The sequence below is a fragment of the Falco punctatus genome (genome assembly GCF_963210335.1).
Source record: "Falco punctatus genome assembly, chromosome: 6".
Classification (NCBI taxonomy): Eukaryota; Metazoa; Chordata; class Aves; order Falconiformes; family Falconidae; genus Falco; species Falco punctatus.
In genome coordinates this window covers 38,047,103-38,074,624 of record NC_137585.1, presented here as the reverse complement: position 1 = coordinate 38,074,624, position 27,522 = coordinate 38,047,103, and the positions used below count along the sequence as shown (strand labels likewise).

The 27,522-nt window shown below is 45.5% G+C and overlaps 1 protein-coding gene across 2 annotated transcripts in view; it reads right to left on the bottom strand.

The window, feature by feature from the left end:
- GRIN2B (glutamate ionotropic receptor NMDA type subunit 2B) overlaps positions 1–27,522 on the bottom strand; it is a 262,368-nt gene that overhangs the window by 12,207 nt on the left and 222,639 nt on the right. For both annotated transcript variants that reach the window (XM_080393094.1, XM_080393095.1), the window contains one exon: positions 1–27,522. This exon is cut by the window's left edge and continues 12,207 nt beyond it. In XM_080393094.1, the coding sequence (XP_080249220.1) occupies positions 25,615–27,522 (1,908 nt within the window). In that variant the 3' untranslated portion in view covers positions 1–25,614.

Sequence of the window (27,522 nt, the reverse complement as noted above, 5' to 3'; positions counted from 1 at the left end):
AGGATATTATTGCCTATAGCCCTATACAGTACATTGCACAACCACACAATAATTTAAGCAAAGTGAATTACAGCTTTTGTTGCTGCAACAATGCAAAAGATAAAAAGAGGAATATAAATATGCATGTGTATATAAAGGAGCCACAAGATATTTTAGAAGTCACAGGAGACAAAAAAAATAAAAAATAAAACGGTGGTTTGAAGCCATAGTTGGGAAAAGATTAAAATATCCAGGCATACCCAATTCAAAATTACAGGTAGAATTTTCAGATAAGAGGAAATTAATTATACAGTCTGGAACTGGGCCAGTACACTGTCCTTTTCTATACTACACAACGTTATCATGTTTGAACATGCTTGTAGCTAATTGAGTCAGAGGACACAATGCTGAGCACAACTTTCCTCTGAGAGCAGGAGCAAGCCAGCGCAGACCCCTCTGGGTCACTCTAGTCCTATTGCCATGGGACATCATGCTTTTTAACACATTTTTCTAGGGCCCCACTGACTACTAAGTCAGTCAAGATGCAGTCTCTGACTGAACACAACCTTTTTCAAGCACAAGGCACCACTGTCCTTAATGCTCTTGCAGACATTTGTGCTAACATTACACCACCTGAGAAGATAGCTTATTAGGATTTAGGTATGAAAAACACCTGTGTGCAGCAGATACTGCTGAACAGTGCACAGGGACCTGTAAGCCCTCCACTCGTACAGTGCTTTATTTCCATCTCATGTGCCAAAAAATGGGTGAAAGGGAGGAGTCCTCCAGGCCTCATTCAACTTTTTGAGTCCTGACTCAAAGCAGCGAGTACTTCTGATCTTCCTGCAGAATCCTAGTTTCCCTCTCCCATTAAGGCTTTTTCCTATGCAAGGCACCATAGTGATAACTTTTGCTCTAGGGTCCTCCAATAAGCCTTCCCAATTTGAGAATAATGAAGACTGAAGGGTTTACAGCCCACAGGCCAGTCAAAGAAGAGGGCAGCCCAGGATAGTAGAGGTTGGGGAGGGCACTAATATGTTTTAATTGCTTGATACAGTTTTGCTTGTCCTCCTGGGACAGAAAGGGACCCTCTTTCTCCATGAATTTCACTGATGACACATGATGGAGTGGTTTCATCCTCCACACCCCACACAGGAGAATGTGGCATCTGGCGCAGAATCTTTACTGGAACAACCAGATTTCTGCAGACTTTGGGATTAATTTTTAAGAGATCTGAGTAGATAGCGGTTATGGAGACAGAAGGCAGTGCACCCAGTCACACTGAGGGAAGGAGCTGGGATACCTGCCCACTCCTGGTGGGTTGGGTCCATTTGCCAGCATTTTCTGAGGGATACCCCCAAGATGTGGTGCACCAACAGAAGAGGCTGGTCCCCCAAAGCTCCTTCTCAGCTACAGCTGCTCTGACAGTGCTGCAGGAACTGTCAGGAATTAGGTCCTGTAGGATGGCAGAGTGGTCATGTTTTGGGACAGACGTGCAAAGATCTCCTTGCTGTATTGAAGGCAATGTCAGCCACTGCACTTGTAAGTATCTTTGATTCCAGCTGCATTTTTTTCCCCAAACAAACACATTATTTTCTGACTTCTTTTGCTGCTTATTGATCTGCCATTGAGTACAGGCTGCCAAGAGATGCCTCAGACAATAGACCTCATTACACTTCATTCTGCTCCCATTTTACATCACTCAGCCCTCCCTTCCTTTGTGCCTGACATTTTCAGCTACTCTGCATCAGAGAACTTGGCCCCGAAGGGAATCCCAGTCCCTCCTCTGCTCTCAGGGCCTGCCACTCAGTGCAACTCACCTGTAAGGGAGGCATTTATCCCCCAGTCACCCCTGCCATTTTAACTTAAACACAAACAGTGGGCTTTGGTTGACCTACCTTTAGCTGTCTTTCAGTGAAGATGTCCATGGGTCCAGACACCCAGGAAATGGATTTGGTGGGAGATTTGTCTGAGCCAGAAGGGTCATTTATTTGAAGATGATGCAAATCCTTCTCTGGAGTCCATTGATTCTGCATGTCAGTGAAAACCTAAGCAAATTGGTGAGATTTTAACCCCTAAAGCTTAGGTGAGCTACACACATGTACACACAAACACACACATACGCACACCAGTGCCAATCATGTGGACAATTATCAAAAGAAATGTTTATCCATGGGCAGTTGTACCCCAGACACTGGCTTTAGGCCATTATAGCTTATGTTGAGAAATGCCTCCTGCTCTGCCATGACCAAGGAAAGAGACTTAAAGATGTCCCCTGTTAGACACCTAACGTTAGGAAGGTGCATCCTCACCTACATGGCAAGGGTAGCAGACCCTGGATGTAGCAGTGAATAGCTCTTTTCTGTCACTGTCTTCCTGTGATGTGTTTAAAAACTTTTCCGTAAACCTTGGCTCTTCAAGGACCAAAGGGGTCAGTGAGTGCTGGTAACATCAGAATGAACCTATAGTTCTCAAATGTGAGTATCATAATGCTAGGGATAATATCATTATTTCCCCCCATTTTTTCATAGATAGTCCTGGGCCACCAGATTCTGGCTGAGGTGGAAGTATAAAAAAATATACAGAGGAAAACTAACCAATCTCTTTCCAGTTCCAGCCCATTGTTGTGTATCTGGGAGGTTCAGAAAGAGAACCTGATTTTTTGGTTGCTATCTCATTCACTGAGATCTCCAGACTTCTTAAAAACCATTCACTTTAGCTAAAGCACTGTCAGTTGAGCCATTTGAAAAGTTCTGGTTGGATTTTATTTCAGTGAAATTTACAGAAATAGAAACCTCCTGAGAAATTTTTTTCTACTGTTGTTTACTTTTTCGATCTCTTTTGATGATTATCTTTGCTTTTCACTCACACACTCCATTTAGTTTCCTGTTTGGATTGGTTTTAGCAGTTTTTAAGTATGCAGCTTGGCCAAAAGACAAATATTTTCAAACCTGAAACTAAATTGGCAGACATTTCTTTTTTTCAAAACGGAACTTGTCAATTAACAATTTCGGTAACAAAACCCAAGAAAATGCTATGAATAGTATCGAAGAGGCAGAAAATCTTCACGTTTTGAAAAGATAAAGCCATGAAACCGTTTGAAACTTTCAAACTGTTCATGTTTCCCTTGCACCTCCAGCCAAGACTTAGCTGTGGGTAGCAAGCGAAATCCAGTGAAAAACCCTCCTTCCTTTGGCAGATGAACCTGGGTCAAGAGCTAAAGCTTGAATAAATGACCTCTACAGTATTTCAGCTATGTGTTGGAAGTTAGCCACTTTTGATGACAGTGTCCTGCATTTGAGTGGGAATTAATACAACTCTGTCCCAGACCTGGAAAAAATACTTTTGTTTTCTTAACAAAATATATCAGGTGCTGTCAGAATTGGCCCAAAACAATCACATTTCATTTTTGCACTAAGTCACTGTCAAAAAACCCCAAACATTCCTCATCAAAATGGTACTGTTTTGAACTCAGAAATAGAAGGGTGAGCACCTCTGCCTTAGTAGTTAAAATACATGTATTGAGACTGAAAAACAATACCTTGATACTCACTTTTTCTTTTTTTTTTTTGCCTTCTGGTATCACTAAGGTAGCTATTGCACTGGTGGATTTTGAGGTTGGGAAGAACCACTGTCACGAGACCATCCACACGAGCAGCTGAGTCATTTCACTGCAGCAAGTCCAGTGCCTTATAGGTGATAAGAGAACGGGGCAGGTACCACAAGGGACACAGAGCTGTGAGAATGGAGGCCTGGAGCTGAGGCCCTACTACTGCACCCCTCAGAAAGGTGTCCAGTTGGGTCTTAGGTAATGTCCCACTTCCTTTGTGAGGAACAACAGTGCTGACGTTACCCGCTGTCTCTCCAGCTTCTTATCAAAATGGATTATTGAACGTTTCAGCCTCTTCTGTGCTATTATTGACTTACCTTTCACAGTTAGTACTTAACATCTATTTTTAGGATTCTCAATAAACATGTATTCATGTATTTATGTATATATCATTGTCTTTACCTTTACATCTACTAGCCAGGGATTTTCTTTCCCTGGCTCATAATTTTGCTCCCCTTACCAATTATCTGCATTTACTAATGTTTAGTTTCTGTCAGCTGTTATGAGGTCCCTTGGCTGAACACTTTTCCTGTTCTGAATCTGGCTTGCTGCATCTGAGTTTTTCTGCGGTGTTCCACCCTTTTAATTGCACAGCACAGGTAGTCTAGCATCCTGTGACTGGCTCAGCTAGTCTGCTTTCTTTATTTTTAGCTCCCCTAAAAATAGGTGACTGCCCTCTCGCCATTAAAGGTTACACAATGCTCCATGTTTCCAAAACTTGCCACTTCTTAGCACTTCTTCACAAATATCCTCTTTGACCTTTTCTGTTGGTTGAATCAGGGTTACCTCTGCAAAGATCAACTTCTTCTCTCAACTTCCCTGTAGTCTTGGGGGTCACGATTAATGGCTGGTGCCAAGATGAACTGACATCTTGGGAGACCTCCCTATCATCTTTGCCACCTTGTCCTCCTCTAGAGCCCCAGACTGGGCTTTGTTTTATGAAGACAATGTGCCAATGCCTTGTCACTTGCTGGCCTGACAGAAGATGTTCAAGACAGCTCCTAAATACTACAGGTTGTTTAGCAGTGTTATCAGCAGCTTCATGGTGGCCTTCAGTGTGTAGCTCCCAGCCAGTTTCCAGGCAGTATAAGGAGATACTCAACCCATGGAGACGGTCTTGCATTCATGCCTCTGTCTCAGTATCTGTTTGTGCTTCTTGAACATAAAAGGTGCTAGAACCCATTCCTGCACTCTCACCATGTAACCCTAAGACACTAGCCTGGACCCACTGCTATTAGCGAACACCAGGACAAAAGCCCCTCTCAAGTAACATTGTATTCCTAATTTCATCCCCATTTTAGACTTTTAAAACACCATACATGCAGCAAAATTCCCAGGCATTCTCCAAATTAAGAACAAAATGAATGAAGACAACCAAGAAAATGTTCTGATTACGGGTTCCATTTTTTTTTTAACCCTGATATTCTGTGGTAGGTTTCTTTATTTTTGAATATAAAGTGACAGAAATAATTTGTTGTTAGAAAAGAGAAAGTATCTTTAACTATTTACAGGTTTTGTACATCACAAAGATTTTCATGGGTTTTGTTGATTTTTCTTCCTTTTTTTTTTTTTTTCTTTTATTTTTTTTCCCCTCCACATTCCTTAAACAATGTTGAACTGGAAATCTCAACAGTTCACAAAAGCTCTCTTCCCCAAAAAGCAAACCCCAATGAGAAACAAGAGAAATCAAAGGGGAAAAAATCAACTCTTTTCGTAGTTCTCCAGGAAATCCATTTGCTTAAATATATATATTTATATATTTATATATATTATTTTTTTTCAAGTTCAAACACCAAAATTCAAGAAAGGAAGGAAAAAACCAAAACAAAACAAGTGTCTTCGCCGCCCCCCTCCAGAATCTGTTGATCCCTGCTTGTCCAAAATCAGAAAGAGTTGTTTACAGAAAGAAGAACCGGAGGGGGGTGAGGGTGTAGGGAAGAGGAGGATGAGGTTGTGACTGGTGGAGGATAGATAGTAGGATTAGGGCCTCGGAGAGATGAGGCAAGCCTGAGTTCGACTGCGCTTTCCCTTAGGAAGACGCTACACTGGGAAAGTACCCACAGTGTCCCCTTGCACCCATGTTCAGTGCAAGGGTGCTGCCTTTCTGGGTCCCCGTCTCAGCCCCACACCAGCTGCTTGGTGGTCATCACTGCCCTCCTCCCTGCATCCTCCACTGGTCCTCCCCATGTCAGCCAGCCAGCCCTGAACATCCCCAGCCAAAATTACTACAGGGAGCAGAGCAGAGCATCTCAAGGGTCTCTACTGCACCTAGCTGAGCACCTTCATGAGGATCAGTGCCAAGGTAACTAGGCCATTTCTGACAGCAGTGGTTGCTGGCCCTTCCCCTCCCACCAGCTCCTCTTGCTGTTTACCCATTTCACTCCAAGCCTAAAGTCACTGAGCTTGCAACTAAACTGCATGTTCACAGGAGCCTGACCCCGGGGCCACAGCATTACATGAAACTCATCCTGTTGCCAGCTATCCTTGGCATCTTCTTCTTCTGTTTCATGGCTGCAGGGTATCGGCAAGTAACAGGTGCTAAGAAAAGACCACAAATCCACCTCTGATCCCTGTTCCTCCTTGGTTTTGTTTTCCTGCTGTATCCTGACTTCAACTGCAACCTGCTGGAAAAGTTCTGCTAGACAAGTCAAATATTACACTGCACAAAATGAAGTTTACGCTGCAGATGTGACCCTGCAATTTACACATTATTTGTGTGTATTATAATGTATTAATCAGGAAACACTATGTAAATGTGTGTAAATGCAAACCACGATCTTAAATCAGTTTTGCATAATGAAAGCAAACAAATTAGTCTCCCAATGTACTTGTAAACGTTAATAAAAATTTGACATTAATCATTAAGTTTAGATAATGTTACTGGATGAGAAAGCAGTGTTGCATGTCATATGTGCCCTTGAAATGCAAATGAGTAAAATTTACATGTCCTGGACATACATGTTCTTGAGAACTCAAATTGCTGTTTGCTGCTAGTCATGTAAGCTTTACTTTTTCTGCCAGCAATTTCATTTTTAAAATCTGCCTCCTCCCTGAAGAGAGTAAACCATCCAAAATTAAATGCATGGAACCCTTGAATATTTGAAGAGTGGCAGCGATGCTGTAAGCAGGAGTATGCATAATTTAAAGGGGTACTTGCAAGACAGAACTAAAATTTTGGAGCAATTATGAGACTGGAACTTGAATTAAGCTGAACTGTAACCCTAGGATGATTTTATCATCCTAGCTTTTTGAAGACAAAAGGAAGCTAGGTCAGCCTCTGTCCGCTTGCATGTTTGTTTGCACTACAAAGCATCCTGCAAGGTTTGGAAGCAAAGCCCAAGAAGAAGCTGGCCAGGAAGCTCAGTCACTATTCAAACAGATCAGGAGGTCTTGGATGAACTTCATCAAGACATGCCAAGTTGGATGAGCACTTTGCGTGGTACAAAGAGGCTCTTGATGAAGCCTCTCCAATGTGATAGCCTGAGGTGTTACTGCACACTGGTGGAACCGAAAAAGGAAATTATTTTCTATACAATGTTTTGACAGCCTCCCTGTAAAAGCTGAAAGTTTATAGCAGGCTGACAAAAGCAGCAGAGGAATGTTCAAGACTACTTGTGAGGAGTACACTAAGACCTTGATGTGCAAGTTTCCAAGGAAGGGAAATGAGTTGTATTTTAAATCCTAGCAGAGCCTCCATGATAAGCTCAGAAGAGTCAGGTCAGTGTGGCAGCAGAGGCTGAGGCCCATGCACTGCACACACCCTCAGAGAGCCTGTACAGCCCAGCACCTCTCTGGATCAGATCCCAAGTACTTCTTCATGCTACCTGTAAAAGTGGAACTAATTAAAAATGCACAGAGAAAACTGCCACTATTTGTGGTTCATATTCTCTTTTTCCAAGGCTGGGATGAGGTAGGCTCTGCCCAGTGGAAGAAGTGAAATGAAGCTGGCAAACCAGAGCATTGTCAAAATAGCAAAATTTCTCACCAAACTCACCTGAAGCAAAAGCTGATTGCCCTGGGCATAGCTTTGCCAACAGTTGTCAACCCTTCATGACCTCCAGAGGAGTAAGAAGAAGACAACAACCTGCCAGGTATTGAAGTGGTGACAGGCAAGTCTAGGGTCTGGTGGCCTGCTCCTATATGGATCGCAGACTTGCCTCCTCACTGTTCCCTGCCTGTGTAGGAAAATCTTGTCCACTTACCAGATCGGGGGAGCTCAACTGAGTGGTGTTTACACAGTGCTGCAAAGAGGGAGTGTTTCTCAAATCTCAAAAAAAAAAACCCCAGGCTGAGACCCTGACTGGCCCTTCAGGTTGAAGACTCAACATCCCAAATCATGTCTCCCAGCACGAGCTTCCTGCACTACTTCTGACCATATCCCAGAGAGATTCCTACACTACTTTCTCCAAACAGCAACCATAAACACAGTATTTTTATGTATGAAAGTGTTGGATGCCCTTTTCCTCTGCCCCTGGGCTTTACCACAGTTCAAACAAGCCACATCAAGTCACCTAGCTTCTCATATGTCTGGATGCCTTAATTATTTCCCCTATAAAGTGTACATCTCATTTAATCTCAAGAAAATCAGATGCTAATGCATGCGAGATTTCAGGATATTTGCATAATATATGTAAACTATGGCATCTGTCAATTTACTTGTTAATGTAAATGCTAATATTAACGTATTTCAGTTTAGCATCAAAATTGCAAACTCTTTGAAGTAAGGACTATGGCAGTGCAAAGCTTCAAATGGACAAATCTTGTTTGAAAACAGAACCTAAATGGTTTTGATCAATTTTATGACAGGGTTTCACCCTGCTGGCAAAGCATTTCACTTTACTCGCTGCTTCCCAGATTAATGACTGATACTGACACTGTCCAACTCCACAGCAATAGTGTTGTTTGTTATTAGGAGAGATGGAGTCATTTTGACCAACACAGAATTACCCCTAAAGTCACCAATCACTTCTTGCATTCAATGTGCATCCCCAAGCGTATCTTTCTGATGAAATCCTGCCCAATGTGCTACCTACTCCTGCTTCCTGCTCTGTGGCAGGTGCTATTAAGGAAGGAGCTCCTGCACCCTCTGAAGGTAGCTTTGTATCCTCCGTTCAATCCAGGGCATCTTCCAGGAGTAGTTGCTAGTTAAGATTACTATCACAATATTTTAGGCTCAGGAGAGCTCAACTGGTTTATCTCACTATTAAATGATCTAGACCCTTCATAAAGAGATTTTTAAAAAGAATAAACATTCTTAGCTTTTGTAGCAGAAATTTCTAAAAGCACCTGAGCAGCTAAGCACTACTGGCTTTCCGTGAGATAGGGTTTGTTTTAATAAATCTCTCAGGTGCTTCTAAAAATCCTCTACTTGACACAAACATGGTACAAGCATTTACTAATTATTTCTTCCTAACACTCAGTGCTGCTGGCCCACAGGCATGTCCAGCTATCCAGGGCGTGTAGTAGGGTGACTTGAACAGAGCCATGCAAGCACCAAGTACTTGAGGCTCTGGACTCATGGCTCATCCCTTGAGATCAAGGTGGCCCTGCCCTTTGTAACAGAAACTATGCTATTCCCTCAAGATAAAGGATGTAGAAACACAACCAGAGCCTGTGTCCAGGCACCAGCCAAAGACCTGTCTTATTCTAGCACTGTAAGACAGTACTCTACATGGAGAGACAATAGTCTGAGTTTCAGGGGAGGGAAGAGCCTCCCCTTTCCCCTTTTTCAGGAAGTTTTCCCTTGGAACCAGAGGAAATAGACAAGGAGAAAACCAATCTCTTCTTTTCTGCTAGATGCAAGTCTACACACCAGTCATGAAAGAGTGGTGAGTGCATGGTGTAAGTCACTTAGCATTCCAGTGCACATCCCATCTGCTAACAGCGCAGCAGCAACCTGCAGCTGAAGGGTGATTGCTTACCCAAAGCCTAACCTTGCGGCTGGCAGGCCTTGGTCTCTTGCCTCCTCAGTGAGGATAACTAATCAGAGAGCCACAGAGGCAGGTCCAAAACGTCATGCTTCTCCAGTTTTAATCTAATGCCTCAGATAAGAAAGCAGCCACAAAGCCCTTACTCTCTGCATATAGAGAAGGGGAAGGTCAGCAGGGACAGCAAACTGGGCTGCCACTGCAGCACAGGGAGAGACCAAAAGTGGCTTGAGGAGCAAAGAGAACATCTGAGCAGTTAGTCTCTAAGCAATATGAAGCTGCAAAGCTGGGAGAAGGGGCTGGTTCATTACAGCTAGCTCTCTTTGGTAACAAAAGGGGTGCTTCCATCTGTATCCTAGCACAGCGAAGTTAAGCTCCCAGAGCTGAAAAGGGAGCATCTGTGTGCAGACAAGGGTCGTAAGAGGTGGTGGAAGTGCTTGTATCACTTGGGAAAGTCCCTATGTGTGGGAGGTCAAAGCCCTGCAGTTGTTTGCTCCAAGAAGTGAAGTCAGCTAATATCCCCTAGGTAGGGGGTATTCATCTTTGCAAATGCCTTGTTCTGTAACTGCAATCCTAGTACCTTGTTCAAATGTCAAAAAGCCATATTGAATAGCCCTTCTTCACTGACAGAATCTTGGCTTCCTGATGCACCATGCAAACCATCTGTGAGGGCAAACCAACCCAGTGGCATTCACGTTAACAAAGACACAGAGATGTTTCAAGGAGAGCATCTAGGGCTTGTGTGCTCAAAACCCCCAGACTCCTGCCCTTGCTGTACACATGTACTGGAAGGACTTCTGCCCTTGCTCTGGCCTGGTTGAATGTCTACCTTGAAAGATCTGAGCACTGAAGTGCAGAGACAAGGTGGGCAAAATGCAAGCTGTTCCACTTCATTGTTAGATCCCTCTGGCTATGATGAGGCATGATGGCTATGATCTGCTATGATGGCAGATGAGCCTGCCCCTTCACTCCAGGGAAGGGAAGGTGAGTAAGTGCAGAGGATGGAGTAGGAGTAGAAGATTTGCTTCTGGCTAAACTTCCAGATAGCGTAAAGCATGGCCAAAGCCCCAGTTTGAGACATTATGCTTGCAAATCTGAATTTTCAGAGCATTTGCTGAGTTTCTGCTTTAGCTCTGTTCCCCTCTACTTCCAGGGAGTTGTTTTCAAAATGTACTCCACCCAGACCCATATTTCCAGGCCATGATTTTCCTCCTCCTAACATCCTGTGCAGCAAGGGTATCTGTTCTTCTTGACTACATTCACTCCTCTGCAGACATCTCCTGATGAAAGGTAAAGCCCCCAGAGCTGAGGTTTCAATTGTGACTTTTCTTTGCCTGCTGCCAGAGGCAGCACTTGTGCTACCACGTCAGCAGCCTGGGCTCTGATGTGCACTGTGCAATTTCAGCACCGAAGCTGAGGTCCCTGCATATGCTCAGACCCTTGCACTGTCCCCTGCCTCACATCCTCCATGGGGCAACCTGCTGCCCAGGGAAGAGAATGGTGGAGGAGACAAGAATACCTGGGAGTCATAAAGTCACAGTAGTGAGAGCAGCACTGCATTACATGGCCACCCCCATATCACCCTCTCCCTGATGACTTTTCCTACCCTATCTTGCTGCTACTGCTATGATCCTTGACTCTGCTAAAGAGTCACATATAAATAGGAAGCTGCTGGTAGAGCACCAGTCACAGGATGATTGTCCAGGCTAAAGATAAGAGGCTCTTTGTGATTCTCCTTATTGTCTTGAGTGAGCAAATGCCAACTGGTAACACAAACACAGACCTAGTCCACAGTGGTCACAGATGTGAGATACCATGTTCTTTGTAAGGAAGGGAACTGGAATGTCCAAGTCACTGGAGGAAAGAAAGGTAAGCAATGCCCCTAAGCTGCATGTAGTGAATTTGCAGCCCTCATGGTTCATTGAAGGACACACAACAGTACTAGCTTCCTCCCATAGGAGAGAAAGGGCCCCTTTTCTTAACATGCAAGGACAGGAGGCCACAGAGAAATACTGTTCCTCACAGCAAGACAATCTTGCTGTCAAGACTTGATGGCAAGACAATGGAACTAGGAGACAGAGCAAGTGGGAAGAAGGATAAATAGCCAGATACTCACTGGAGGAACAACATGGATTTGTAATTAATAATGGCAAAAGCTTTACAAGGCAGAGGAAAGTCACTCTCTGCTTTCCTGTAGGAATCAAAAAGCAATAATAGATAGTGCATTGTTTAGAGATTGGCAACAGCCAGAGACAGGCTAACTCAGACCTGGATAAGCCAAGAAGTTGCTTCAAGATTTGGACTCTCCTATGCTAAAAGGACCCCGTCTCTCTTTCCTCAACCAAGAGGTAATGTTCCCATGGATCTTCTTTCATACCTGTATCTGGTGGTCAGAATTCAAGAACCCACCAGTCAAGTTGGTCTACACCACCGCTGCCTCCTGGTCCTCCCTGTCTACTGTACCCAAGCCTATCCTGACTTGAGCAGAAGATAAGACTCTGACCCAGGTGACTTTCTCTGCACACTGTCAGAGAAGTAGTGTAGGCTGATATTGAGTCTTTACTGATTTTCATTCTTCTCAGTCAGTGCTGAACCCATACTTCAAACTACATAGTGTGCTATCTGTCACCTCCCTTTCAGCCTATGATGTAGAAGACGCTCAGATGGCAAGGACAGGAGCAACAGAGAAAGTCCCCTGCTAGCTGATGGGACAGCGTTTTAATGATTGTGTGGGAGATGAGAGCATGAGGGAGGAAAGATGAAGTTCATATGTAGGAGGTCTGATTCACTCAGGCACAAGGAATATTTTCAAGACAGAATGGACAGAGCAACCTACCAGCTTCCCTGGGACACTCCAGAAATAAGCATCTCCTTTCCTCTGACAATTCAAAGGAGGAACACCTTGATCCACAGCAGGGTGGGTCGGGTGCTACCACCTCCTCAAAGGCAATTTAGTGCTCCAGCACCTAAAGTCAGAGCCCCCAAAAGAAGCAAAGAGCAATGAAACCCCACTTCCTTCGGGGGAGCAGAGAATCACCATCTCTCCAGAGGGTCTGGAGTGCTGAGAGGATATTTTGTCTGAAACTGGGAGAGGCAGTCTGCTTCCTTTAAGAAACCTGTAATTTTCTTTCTTTCTTTCTTTCTTTCTTTCTTTCTGTTTGTTTTTTTTTTTTAAGGAAGAGTGATGCCAATATACCCTGCAAAAGGACACTACCTTGTTCCCTTACTCATGAGGAAATATGAAGAGACCCTGGTTTAACTCCTGTGCCTCACATAACAAAACACAGAACTTTGTCAGCCCTTTGTTAATGTCTTACCTCCTTCACACCTGCCTCCCCTATACTGCAACTTCAATTACTCAAAAATCATAAATCAGGTAGAAAAAATTCATGATAGCTGTTATCGTTTAAAAGCAATTCATGGCCATTTTCAGTTTGCCTTTTATTTTTTGAATCTTTGGGATTAATTTTGTTCTTATTTTCAAGCTTTTCTCCACAGCAATCAGAGATAAAAACATCTTTTCGTAGAAGATGAAAATGAGTTGTGTTATTTTCCTTTTTTTTTTTTTTTAACATAATCACAAGACTCTAGTTACCGAGACTGAAGAAAAACATAATGTATTGTAAAACTCACAGTAAAAGCCATGGCAATAGCATCCCTCTCTCATACATCACTGCTTCTCTGTTCCTTCTTTTTCCTCAACAACTAAACAAAAACACCCTCTGCACAGCTTTTATTCTTGATCATTTTATTTTGGTGGTTTTCATGCTACATAAAAATTAGGTTTTATATCAAAAAATTATTCACAATATTTCCAAAATAGTTCAAGGTTTTTTTTTTCTTTTTTGTGTTTTTTAAATATTTTTAATGTATTTTTATTTTTATTTTTTTTTTACTGCAGCTAGGGTTACAAAACATCCCATTTCCTCTCGCCACCACCAATTCACTGTCAGTTCCCGTTTACATTTGCATATGTAAAAAAAAAAAAAAAGAAAAAGAACAAAACTTTTTTATCATTTACTTGAGAAATAAAAAGTCGTTTGGCACTCATGTCTCTGTGGCTCTGATTTTCACCAGTGGAGTGGCTGGAGGTGGGCACGTGTGTGTGTGTGCATAAAGGGAATGATGAGGAGGCAAAATTTAGGCAAAGATGGTTTCAGAAGCAGATAGGATATATCTGCTGTGTGCAACAGCCTGATGGGTGGCCAGGTTCACCACAAGATACCAACAGCTCAAGAGAAGAGGAGGTAGCAGTGTTGGGCAGTAGAAGACTTGCACGAGAGGTGAGTATTTCTTTTTCTTTTGGTTGATAGATTGAGCCCATCAAACATGCTCTTCAAAGTAAATGTACATTAGTTAGAAAGCAAATACAGCTGAAGCTGACCTGTGCCAGCTCTAGAGATGCTACCTGCCCCAACCCTAGTAGACATGAGAGTCCTCCACTACTACTCTCAGCCACTTCCAAGTGCCAAAGGATGAAGGTATTGGGCTTTCCCTTGTGTGTCATGACATTAAGAGCTGGCCAGATACCCATGCACCACCTTTAACCCCTACTTCATGGTCTGTGAGGCTCTGCTCAGCCTTGAATGACATTGTCAGAGTCGAGGGTCAGCCCTACTCATTGGCAAATAGCTCAGGAGAGGCAAGGCTGAACCCCTCTGGCCTGTTTAGGGTCATTCATTTGTCCCTGTTGCGAACCAATGTGCCCTGCTCCTGCTCCAGCATGGGAAGGGCAGAGCAAGGGTCAGTGAGCCATCTTCCCCTGCTTGTCCTCCAGCCTGATCCATGATCTGCATAAGCCAGAGGAGATCTCCTGAGGATGCTCATTCTCTTTGGGTCAGGTCCCTCAGCAGCCACAGGGTCCCTGTCCCACGAATGGCCATGGAAACTGCCAAAAAGGACCTTTCTCCTTCCTCTCCCAGGCAATCCTGCATGGCTTCAGGAAGGCAGGACCCAGGGGTCAGACACCCTTCCCTGCCTCCTACCCACCTCACAGAAGCCTTTGGGGCAACGGCCAAAACTTGCTGGAGAAACTTTTTTTTTTTTTTTTTTACAGGGAAAAAAGAGAGAAACAAAAAAAAAAAGGAAGGAAAAGAGGGGGAGTACCAAAAAAACCAACCCCAAAACCCACCAGTGCAACAGTTAAATAGTTTGCTTTCTGTGACTTCGCAGAGAAGTCGGTGGAAAGCTACTTCCCAAAAGGCTGCTGCCTCCTCTATATACTAGCCCTTGCCTCCAGTTACAGATGGTGCTTTGGTCACTGGCAAAGAGACGTTTCAAGATAGCCCTGCCATTCAGGAAAAACACATACAAAGGAAAGACCCCAAACACAGCTAAACCGTACAAACAGTAACTGCACAGAACTGAGGTCTCGGAAAGTTGTATTGCTGAAAACACCTCCCTGCTCCCACTAAAAGGACTGTATAAACAAACAAACAAACAAACTAAATCAACAAACATTTTTCCCCCATGTTAGAAATTTTGAAAATGCAGAGCTAAAAAGAGCAGTTTGCTGCATTTCTGAACACATGTGAGAGAGAGCCTGCTCCAAATATAAGAAAAGCAACCAGACAGGCAAAGAGGCCTCCAAAGCTAGCAGCTTTCTGTGCTAACCTCCTCACTAGCTGCTGTCTAGTGGGAAGGTCATTTCCTACAGCACCTCTTGAAGGCTCCAGCTGGCTAGGAGCTTTTAGGTGTCTAGCATGTTGATAATAGTAATAATACTTAAAATACACACACATGTGTACACGCACTCACACACATATATCTTCTCTTCCATAAAAGACAAGCCTGGCAGAGCACAGGATACAATTTGATGGAAAGGAAAGAGCAGCTGAACATGGAAGAAAGCAGAGGAGGTGGATGGATGTGGTCTGATAGGAGTTGTCACTGGAGGCCACAGATTATTCTGTTACATTTTATATATATATAAATAAAAAGAAACGATCAAACAGGTCCAGTGACATCAGCACTAAAGGGCTGGTTAAGCAGACTTGGTATAGATGATGAGGGCCCTAGCCCCCAAGTGTTGCTCCTTCCTTATCTGACTAGTCATGGCATCTCTTCATCAGGTCCTGATTGTCTTTTCTGGCTACTGATAGACAACATCAGTGTCTTGTTCAGCAGTTTGCCCAGTTAAAGTGCTGTGCTGGTTGGCACTGTAAGGCCTTCCCAGCAGGTCATCCTCTCTGGTGCTAACAGTGTAATGATCTCTCCCGGAAATGAATGGGATGGAGAACAGCTGCAGAAAGTTCACTCCCTCCCACCCCTGACTGATCTCTCCCTGACCTCCCTTTTACTAATCCCTCTGAAGACACTGGACCACTCCAAAGCTTGGGATTTGCAAGCTCTGTACCCAGCTCCAAGCAACAATGGTGAGGTTCTTCCAAATAGCAGGAATAAGAGATCAATGCACCACAGCTCAGCTTTTGCCAGTGTCTATCTCACACAGGAGCAAGGAAGGACAGGCTAGTGCTTGCTTGCAAGTGGAATTTTGGTGCTTGCATTGCCCTAGGAGGCAGTGAAAAGAAAAGCAAGAGAGCCTCTTGTTTTAATCACAGGACAGATTGACCAGATCTCTCCCAAAAGATCTTAACAATCAGTGCGCTATTGTCTTCCTGCTCCACCTACTAGTTAAGGCCAAACTAGGCAATGAGTGTCACCCAATGGTTTGTAAATATGGCACAGCAGATTCAGCACAGAAGTGAATGAACGCATGGAATGGGTTTCTGGTGCTGTATTCAAACCATCTCCAGGAGAAGCCTGTGTCCCAGCCTTGTCATTGATTCAGAGCTGGTCCCCCAGAGTCCAAACAAAGCAGCCATGCCAGGGCTTACCAGGTAAGCAAGAGCAACAACAGGGCTGCCAAGGTACCTACAGGTACTTATCACCTGGCTTTAGCAGCATACAGCTTCAAAGACTTTTCTCTCCGCTCAAACACATGCGTACAAACACCTCAGCACACATACAGACTATGGCACCACGTGTACAAATGTGTGCAGGCTGCATAAATACACATACCAATATGAGCCCACCCCTGCTCCCCACAAGTAGACACGTGCAAGAAATACAGACAAGTAGCAACAGGCATGCAACATACACATGGTGATCCCAAGCAGAGGGAACCCCTTTAAGCTATTTTCAGGCACGGTGAGTTCCTGGGAGATGAATCCTGGCAAAATGCATTGCAGGAAGAGGCCCACCCAAAGAAAAGAATCCATAAAAGGCATTCTAGGCATCTGAAACCCCTAAGCAGCTGTTTCAAAAGGTCCTTGAATGTCACAGTTTAGCTGCCTGTGTCAATGGATCTGGTTTCAAGTCCTGGAAGGAAAGCAGAGGGAGAAAGCACAAAACTTTCATCTCGCCCCTTAACTGGTTTTGACTGTTCAGGGACAGGTGCAATCTTTCCCCAGCTGAGATGGGACTTAGCAGCCAGTGCCCATGGGCCTAGATAGAAGTCTCGTGTGAGAGACATGTTCTCTCTGGACACCCTGAAATGTTGCCTGTATGTTGTGCTTATGGCACATTGAATAAGCAAAGGAAACACAGTAAGGACGCTGGTAATGCTGAAAAGGTAACTCACTATTTTGGCCAAAAGCTAATCTACGGCATCTGCTCCCAAGGAGTACAATGCCCACATCTTTGGGGTAACACCAAATGGGCCAGCAGTTTCCAACTTCACTTATTTTTGGAGTTCTGCCAGGAGTCACTCAAATGCACATACACCTCCTCCCACACTAACATGTATCTGCACCCAGGTATTCACAAATACACAGGCCACTGTGGACCACTCTGGGACAGCCATGTCAAGGTCATAGCTAAGGTACATGAGAGGGATGTCTACCCTGCTCATGCCTTTGAGCAGAGCTCCATTCCCATGTGGCTGTAGTGGTTTCTCCCACCCAGAAGTCATAGATGCAGGCCTGCAATGGCAGGTTGAGCAAGAGTTAGCTGCAGCTGTGGGAAGACTGCTGCTCTAGATAACTTCTAGCCATGCTGACCCCTTCCATTGCTCCCTGCACTGCCCATATGCTTTCATACAGTACAACTCAAACCTTCAAAGACCATGGCACATGGCAACACACGTGCACACTGTGTTTCTCAGGCTGTTACCAGCAGACCCAGATGTCTTCAGGGATGAGCAGCCAGTGCCATGGCTGTGGAGGATGGTAGGTTGATGGGTTCATTAAGGAGCAATGCAAGTTGTCCAAAAGGGAAGGAGGGAGGTGTCTTAGCATCTGCCTAGAGCCCCCATCAGTTTTGCACTGGCTCTGTCTTTGCTTATCCACCATGTCAGACCCTGCCACTCTTCTCCCTTACTGACTTGACACTAGACCACAAACCCTAGGCAGCTAGTGCCTAGCACAGCTTATAATGACTTGTCAGACAGAAAGGGACCAAGTACTACCAGGCATTCACTCCCAGGTTTGCAACACAACAGAACATCATGTAGGTGTTTACAAGCCAATGGCCTTTAGGCAGTAAAGGAAGCTAGCCCTGTGCTTCTAAAAGACAGCATACTTCTCTCCAGCAGCTTTGCCTTATCCACATAGAATAAAAGCAAAGAAACTCTGCCAACCCTGATGCAAGTCAACCTAGAGTGGATAAAAACTGTATCTGCCCCTGCTTTAAATTCATCAGTCAAACACCAAGGATGAAAAAGATGTTCTTTCTCTTGACTTTCTCAGAAAAGACAATTTCGCTGCTTCCTTGCACTGGCTAATTTGCCAGACTGATCATTCCTTATTTCTTGCCCATTGATGAGTGGGCAAGAGCAGATCACCTCCGTGAAAGTGACGCAGAAGTCAAAAAAGGCTACCAAGTATGATCTAAAAATCTGGTCAATGCTAGAATTTTCCAGGAGAAGAGAAGTAGAGGCCTGCCTTTCACTCATTTTCTGCACAGCATTGCACAGTTTGATGAAGACAACAGAGCAACAAGACAGTAATAAGAGGAGCAGAGTGGGCAAACAGCCAGCGTAAGTCATTCTGAGGGAAGAGGCGTAGAGATGAAATTGAAGAACTAGTGTGAGTAAGATGGGAAATAAGTAGATAGGAGGCCAGGGAGATGAGACAGTAAACTGCTGGGGAGATCAAAACACCTGAAAATGAGTTTCTGCTTAGAGGATGGAGAAAGAGGGTCTAAAGGAGAGGAAGCAAAGTAGACAAGAATGGCACAGAGGGTCTGAGACTATGCCGCCGACTCCCACACTGGTACTGGGAAGGCCACAAAAAGAGGGAGATGGAAGAGCTGGTCAGGAGATAAAGGCCCAGAGAGAGATCCCTGTAATCCACAGTAACAAATGTACTCTGCTGACGTCCCAGGGAGAAGACAATGGGGACCAGGGAAGAGAAAATCATCAAAGAGCAAAGCACATAGAGAAGGAAACAGCCCTGTGCCTCACACAAACAGTCCCTAGCAATCAACACGGCTTTTATTACAGGAAATTATTAACACCCTCTGCTACCCACCACCCCTTACCAATCCCAAACCTCCCCTGTTTGGGGACCCTTTCTTGGCACACACATATAACATCCAGATAAACTTTCCGAACCAGCAAAAGCAACCACTGAAACAACTTCAAACACCACAGACCAATAAAACCACAATTTAGAAGTTAACTTTCCCAGCCCCCCCATGCCATTATTTAATAAGGAAATACTGTACAGATATAAAACCCACCCTTTTCCCAACCTGAATATAATTGCTTGAGTTAGTCTCTGTACATATATACACACATATTTACACAGTAATGCTGCAGTCAAGAAAGCAGATGATGTAAAAGTCACAAAATGAATACATAAATTAAATATCTACCAGCAGAACATTAGGAAAGGTCACGTTGTTCCTACTTGGCAAAAATGCATTGTGGGACAGAGTCATTAAGCGTACTGCAATGTACTGTGTGTGTCTCTGTGTGTGTGCGTGCGTGCAGGCACGCAAGCCTCACAGCTTCCTGCTGTGTCAGGTTTGTACATGTGTGTTTCACTTCCCCAGTGTGTCTCATGTGTGTGCCTGTACCCAGAGGAACCCCGTTCCACAGTGTGGAATATTTTTCTGACCTGTTGGAGTGTATATCGGTGCTTGCTGTGAACCTTTAACGGCAGGAGGCCAGCAGGTTAAGAGATCTGTAACGCATCACAGAGATCCTCCTTTACATCAGCACCCAGGCGACTGTACCCTTGGCATTGGCAGACATGAGTCCTGCTCTCTGTATTACGGCTTCATTGCCTTATTCTATACACAAGCAGATTCATGCCGTGTCAGTTTTGTTGTCAGCAATGACAGAAGGGTGCCAGAATTCACTCAAATGGCATGGCTAGGAAAGGAATTTGGGGATGCTGAAGAAATGAAGAAAGAATTCAAAGCCAATTGCAAAGTGGGTTTTGTTGTTGCTGTTGTTGCCATTCTAAAGGCAGACACTCAGGTCTGTCTGCAGTCAGCCACAGGGAGGTCCAGAGAGCCCATGGTGAAGATGAAGCAATAGTATTCATATTGCCAGTGAGAAAGTCAGCGCCCCAGTTTGCCTTTGACAGGGGAGGAGGGAGGGAGCCACAGGAAAGTGTAGGTGGGTGAATGCAGCGAGGGTCTATGGCTTGGAAATCTATTTGGCTGCAAATTGAAAATAAGCCCTTGTGGGGACAACAATCAGGTCCCACTAGTTACTATCTCAATGTGCCCTGCAGCATCCAGCAGCATGGTAGGTGTGTTCCAGGTGGACACGCCAGGTGTGTTCAGCAGCAGGGAAGCACTTATGGGAAAGAGTGGGTGCAGACGGGGATCGTGGCATAGAGTCCGTCCCCATTTGTTGCCAGTAATCCAGTTCCTTTCTTGCACATGGCTGCCAAGGGCTCCTGTGGTGAGCCAGGCACACACCAAGGAGAGGCAGCATAATTGGACCCTACTCTTTGCCAGCTTGCATTAAGCAGACAGGGTGAAGTGTAATTCCTTAGAGCAATGGTGCAGAGTCAGCACAAAGTCCCTTCAACACTCCTCATCTTTATCCCCTCTCCTTTTTCTTTTCTTCTTGGCAACCATAAATATGTGGGGAAATGCAACCTCCCACCCTTCTCCATGGGAAGGGCTCATCAAAGGTTGCTTGACTGGAGTGGAGGATGTGTGAAAGGCCTAAGTCTGATCATTGGCTGTGTTCCCAGGCTTGCTTCCATCTGTTGATAAGCAATGGAGGTGGGAGGATATGCCACATTTGATAGAAAGCTCTAAAGCAAAGACTTGCCTATAAAGATCCCTGAGGTATCTCTGATCACTCTAACCTGTCACCACCATCATATTCATTCTCTGTCTCCCCCTCTCTCTTTTGCTGGCAATGATGCTGTGAGAAACAACCCTGATTTGAAGGTAAAAGGGGCTTTATTCAAGATGGATGTTAGTGTCTTCTTGGAGTGAGGAGTTCAACATCAGCATGCATTGCTGCAAAGTCAGAAACAAAGAGGCCCATCCTGGCAACTCTTAACTCTTCCACCAAGTCCTTCAGGACATAACAAAGGAACCTTCCTCCCACCATGCACTGGAAATTGAAATATCAATTCCCTAAAGGGCAAAGTTCATACTTGCATATTGCTGAGCATTTTGAACCCACTAGGGTTCTTGCCTGGAGAGTTCTGACAACATATGCTGGATTTCAGAGAGAACAGGATGGTTTTTTGCTGAGGAGATGGGGCCAGTGTGCTTCACTGTCTCAACTGACAAGTCCTGACTGCAGCTTTTCTTTCCTGTTTCTGATGTGACACGGCAAGTTCTGACACTGCCCTCACTGGGAGGAGTGATGGGAGACAGAGAACTGCTGCACCAGCCTGTGTTGTGTTGCACTACAGTATAAAGCTAGTGTGAATACTCCAAGAAGGTTTATGATGTGATCCACAGCTGCAAGTTCTACCTGCCAGCTGCTTTCCACTGTGCATGGCACATCTCTGATATTTTTTGAATATTCCCTCCATCTCCTTCATACATATCCTCCTTCAGCTGAGTACATACTTCAGTACCACTTCAGAAGATCATGGCACATGAAAATACCTCTCAGAGAGACATGCCTGGGGCTAGAGTGAGGAGACAAATGTCAGAAACATTGCCAAAGGCGCCTAATCTTTCCCCGGAGGCTGGCTGCAATTATGTACAGTAGAGGTCACCAAACTGTAGAGGACACAATGGTTTTTGCTTGGTATTCTTGTGTGCAGAAACTTTCAGAAAGGGGAAATGTTCCCAGCCACTGCCCCAGAAAATTCTGGTGTTCCTACAGGAGAGAGAGAGAAATGGCAAGGGAGGGGATGTGGAGTTTTGTCAGGCTCTGGTATGAAATCCCGTTCTTTTCTGGACAGGTAATAAACAGCACAGTGGTGGTTTTCTAGTATAGGCAACACCTGCTGCTAACATTACCTGATTGATTCACTTGAATACTTAGAATGAAAATACACCAAATCTAAAATTCTAAATATATAATCAGAGTTTAATAACATCATTGATTTATTTTCTGGATTATGAATTATGCCCTCCCACCTCCCACCCCCTCCCCTTCATCTCTGTCCCAAAACTTGTTGACCTGTCAGAACTAAAATAAAACAAAGCAACCAGAAAAGATCGCTTATAGGAGAAAGGATTAACCTGATGGACACGTGGCCTAATCTATTATGGGAGAAGGCAAAATACCAGGCTCCTGTGGTTAGACCAGTGGTTCAGTCCAGAATTTCCAGTTCTTTTCTGGTTGCCCTAGAGCATTCATTTGAGTGGTTTGTGGCACAGTTAATATTTGCAGAGCACTCAGAGTGTTAACAGTGCTACAACAGTATCAACACTAGATAATGATTTTGGCAAACTATCATTTGCCAATCAGTGGAACAAGGGACAGACCAGTTCAGAGAAAATACGAACCAACTTTCACCCCGGAACACAAAAATCAGAACCTTTAAGAAGAGATTTGAAAAAAGTTCCATTAACTTCTTTTTGGTTTGTTTTCGTCTTAATTTCCCTGCAGAGCCACCCTCCAGGTTTCCTCGTTCCAGGTGGGGAGGGACGGAAAAGTACTGAGATAACCACCAAAGAGATTAGCTGCCCTCTCCAGCTGTCAAGCTGCCCCCCAAGCCCTTAGGAAATACCAGAAATTATCACGAGCTTTCCCAGGTCCAAGATTTCTAAACCAAAGTAGCATTGGAGAAGTCTCTTAATGTCAAAGTGATGGTCCAACCTGAGCAGCCAACTTGATGGTTCACCCCACCACTATCAAGACAGCGTAGTGCCTTGAGGCCCAAACTCCACAGAGAGATGCTGGTACAGAGAGTTTATATGCAAAAAGGAATTGGGGGTGTTCCCATCAAAACATGAAACCCTGCTGGCAAGGCTTGAAGTGACGTTCCGGCGTCTTCCATTCATGAAGATAAAGGTGACAGGGCAATACGGGGGGCCTCAGGGGAACACAACACACATGGGTTTCTCGTTCTCTCTCTCTCTCTCTCTCTCTCTCTTCCTCATTCATACGGCCTCGACCCGCGTAAACCGCTTCCAAAAACACAGCCTGAAAAGTTGTAAAAAACAAACAGAACGGAAACAAACTTCCCATCCCTCCCACCCCACGACCTGAATATCACGAGAAGAGAAACACCAATTTATACAAAAACGCAATAAAAAAGAAATATTTACAAATGAAAGGAACGTCTTCTCAGTGGCCGCTGTCAGAGGCATCTGACAAGCTGCTATGTGTTCTGGATTGCAGATCGCTCTGTTAATTTGTTTGGTTTCTTTTTTTTTTTTTTTTTTTTTTCTTTTCCTTTTTGTCCTTGTAATGAGATAAGAAGGAAAGAGTAAGAAGCTCCCTTACCCTGAAGACTAAGGGGTGGCATTACAAAGACTCTCCCCATCTTCCCTCCTTAATTTCCTCAGTGAAATGTAAGAAAATAATTCCCCTCACCAACCCTGCTCACCCTCTCCTCACATTCTTTGTTTTTACAGGCAACTCCCACCCTCCCCCCACCCCAGCTTTAAAAAATAAATAAAATAAATAGGTAAATAAATAAAAGGCCTTCTGTTGGCTTAAAAAGAGAAAGATAAAATCAACCAGGGTGTGGTGAGGAATGTGAGAGGTGGCTTTCAGCTCCAAGAAATGTGGCTTATAAAGATGGGGCTGCCATCTCCTTCCAGAGTCAGTCCCCAGCAGTGTCCCCATGCCCTCAGCACAGGGCTCTCTCAACCCTTCCCCTGGTGAGCCACAGTCATCAAGACACTGTCACAGACCCAGGATAAGCAGGAGAGACTTTGCCATATCTCTCAGGACAGTAAAGGTTGGCCCACACACCCACCTCAGGGGAAAGAAGACATATGAAAGGGGAAAGCTTCTCACTTCTACCATTGCTCCCTTCACTTTAGTTTAACTTGCATCTAAAATGAAACAATGGAAAAAAAACCCCACTTTTATCGATACTAGGTGCACCAGGAAAGCTGTCACTACAACTGCAGGGATGGGAAACCCTAGGCTATTCCAGCTTTGCACCTGTGCTAGTATCTCTCTCTCTTGCACACAGAGGCACACGTACATGTACACACACATCTCAGCCTTGCACATTCTTGTCTTCAGCCCTCAGCACATGTTTCTGTGCTCTCTGGCATTTATTCAAGCACACCCTTTCCCAGGAAGACAAGCTGTGTACTTCCCCTGTACATTCAATAGTAAATATACATATGTGTTTCCCATGGGTGCGTACACACTCCTCCCATTTCCACACGTGCAAGGAGGCATTGAAACAGTCCACCAGAACCACCACCACCACACACACCCTTTCAAGGCATTTTTTTCCTCTCCAGCACCATGCCACCATTGGCAGAGGACACCCTATTCTGTTTGTTCCAACCTGCTGGCCAAGGGTAGGGAGGACAGAAGGACAAACACCCTTTTTCCCCTGCCCTCCTTGCTGAAAGGAGATGCCAAAACAGGCTTGTTGTCCCCTGAAGTGACAGTGACAAAACTCCCCACTTTTTCTTATTCTTTAGTTCTGTTCCACTGTGTCTGTTTCCAGACACTTTATAGGATTGTGGGTTCATTTTGCTTTCTCCACAGATATTTCAAGTATAAAGTTATTGTATATACTCGCGTATAGGCTAACCCATACTACACACTGCTTCCACCCTTGAAGTATGTCACAATTAGTAAGCAATTCACAGCTAATGAACCAACCCTGTGCCCCTTCCCCCAAACTCCTCTCATTTCAGTGCAAACCAGCATCCTCTGTCAGAGATCCCAGCAAGCCTCCCTGACTCCAGGGCTGCTTTCCCAAACTCAGACCCTGCTTCCTTTACATCTCTTCCACTGGTCTGTCACAGATTCAATGGCTGTAATAGCCATAGTGAAACCATTAGCCAGACCTGCAGACAAGCCTTCTTTCCCTCCCCCCACAACCCCCAGCAGACAATCCAAAATTTTAGCATAAAATCTCTCAGCATATACGCAAATATATATATATATATATATTTCAGCCCTAAACCCCCATAGTCTTCACAAAATAATGTAACGAGAACCTCAGTATAACTAACATATAAGTGCATCGTCAAGTTAGTTGTGTTATTCCCCCTTCCCTTTCTCCACATCTACAAACACTACTCTTTGCTAGGCAGTTTTAGGAAGAGTTGCCTGAGCAAGCATATTTTCCTGCATGTCCATTACACTGCTTCTGCTGTCTTCTCCTGCCATGTGTGTGTGCACATGCCTTTCTCTGCCAGGAGCCAGCAAAAGTGAAACAGTAGAGTCACTGCCACTCTCCCTCAATCCACCCCTTCCCTGCCTTTTTCTCCACTTCCTGAAATCACGAGCAAGGATATCCAACTCCAACGTCACTGTAAAGTGCAATGGCCAGGAATGGAGGAGAATGGAAGGAGCGAGAACATGGAAAAAAAGATAAAAGGGGAGGGGTGGGAAAGAGGAGGAGGAAGAGGGGAAACCAAAGAGGTGGCACTTGTCACCAGTGCTGCACTACTCAGAACTCCAGTATCCCACTAACTAAGGATGACCCAGGAGAGTAGCCAACGGGATTGATCCCACCCCACCCTCCCACACTCCACATACACCCCCAGTCCCTCCCCGCGTTCTTCCCCTCTCACTCAAACGTCAGACTCAATACTGGAGAGTTTCTCATAAACATGCCCGTTGCTGGAGCCATTGAAAGCCCTGGGGTTTTTGTTGTTAGGCACACAGGGGTTGGACTGGTTCCCTATACAGATGTCCTTCTGGAAACGGGCTGGCACAGCCCCATGAAGGGCTGAGACCACCGGCTTGTTGGTGGTGACAATGGCTCGGAAGTCTGGCCTGGCTTTGGGCCCTCCTGCCACCACAGGCTGCCTGAAGAAATAAGATTTGCTGCCGTGGAGCAAGCATTGGTCATCCCCAAAAGTGGGGATGAAAGGGTTTTGGGTGACCCGGTCGGGGTAGAGCGACTTGCTGAGCATGTAGCCCCCGCTGCTGCCGGGGTTGTTGTGGTGGTGGTAGCTGGTGGCGGGCACTGAGGACTTGTTGTTGGCAAAGGTGGTCTCACTGGCTGGCATCTCAAACATGTGGGCGTAGGGGCTACCCTCCAAAAAGCGGCCCTTGTCCTTGAGGCTGACGCTGCGGGGGGCCAGGGCTGAGTCATCCTTCTGCAGGTCCACAAAAGTGTCATAGGAGTGCTGCCGGCGGAGCTTGTTGCGGTTCTTCTTCTGTACCTTGGAGGCAGAATTGGAAGGGCTCTGAGGATATTTGGAGGAGGAAGTGGCGCTGGTGGCCATGGGCACGGGGGCAGGTGGCTGATCCAGCTCTTGGAGAGAGTTGTCCTCACTGATGTCATACAAGTTGCCTGCTTTCTTGCAGGCCTCACAGCGGATGCAGGCCTGGCGGGTGGAGTTCTGCCCCACCACTGATGGCGTGTAGTTGTGCAGCTTAGAAGGGCAACCACGGCAGAAATTAGCCCCAGGCCGGTCCTCCCAGTCTAGATTGGTCAGGTTCTTCTCCCACGGTGCTGGGACCCCACTCACAACGCCATGCTTGTGCTCGTTGCCTCCACCAAACTCGCCTGAGCTGTGCTTGTGGTGGGCCCTGTTGGTGCAGGATCCACCTCCACCTCCTCCTGTGTCACGCTTAAAATCATCTCCCCGTTCTTTGTAGATATCCGTCAGATCCACATGTTCCCAGTGCGGTGAGTTCTCTTTTGCCCGAAACTGGTCTAGGTAGAAGTCCCGTAGCCCTTCCTTGTCCCTGAAGTAGCGCTTGTGGTCGGGTGAGCGGGGCAGACGCCGGCGGTAGGCCAGCTCTATCTCATCAAACTCCCTCCGGGACTTGGCGGAAGCCGGGCGCTTCTTCAGGCTGTCCTTGTACTGCTGCTTCCGCCGCTTGGCTGCATTGCCTTCAATGTTGCCATAGGTGACCGTGTGAGTGGAAATGTCAGAGACATCTGAGCGGATCAGGTCGTCGTGGGCCCCACTGCCCCCATAGCGGTCACTCTTGAAGGAGAACTTGCCATAAAGGTCACCCAACTGGCTGTGCTTGGCAGGGGGTAACCCCAGGTCCAAGGGTTTCTTCCCAATGGACCGTGACTGGGCATTGAAGGGTGGATTGTCACAGTCATAAAGCCCGTCGATGGAGCTGGTGCTGCCAATGCTGTGAGGGCGGTGGTGGTGGTGGTAGTGGTCCTGATACACATTGCTGTCCTTCAGCTGGAGGTTGCCAAAGGTCCTTTCCACCTCACTAATATAATCACTAAAGAGGTTCTCCTCACAGGGGGGGTTGTTGTAGGACTTGCAGTCTGAGTGAGTGAAGCTACGGCGGTGCTCAGAGATATCATAGACCGATGACTCACGGCGGATAAAGTCCAGGGCACTCTGTGGTGAGCCATTGACCCCTGACAGGTTGGCCATGTTCTTGGCTGTCCGAAGCAGGCGGAGGATGTTGGAATGGGTGTTGTTCATAGTTGCCGTGGGGGAGTTCATAGCTGACTGGCGTTCCTCGATGGCCACGCCATGGATGCAGCTGTAGATACC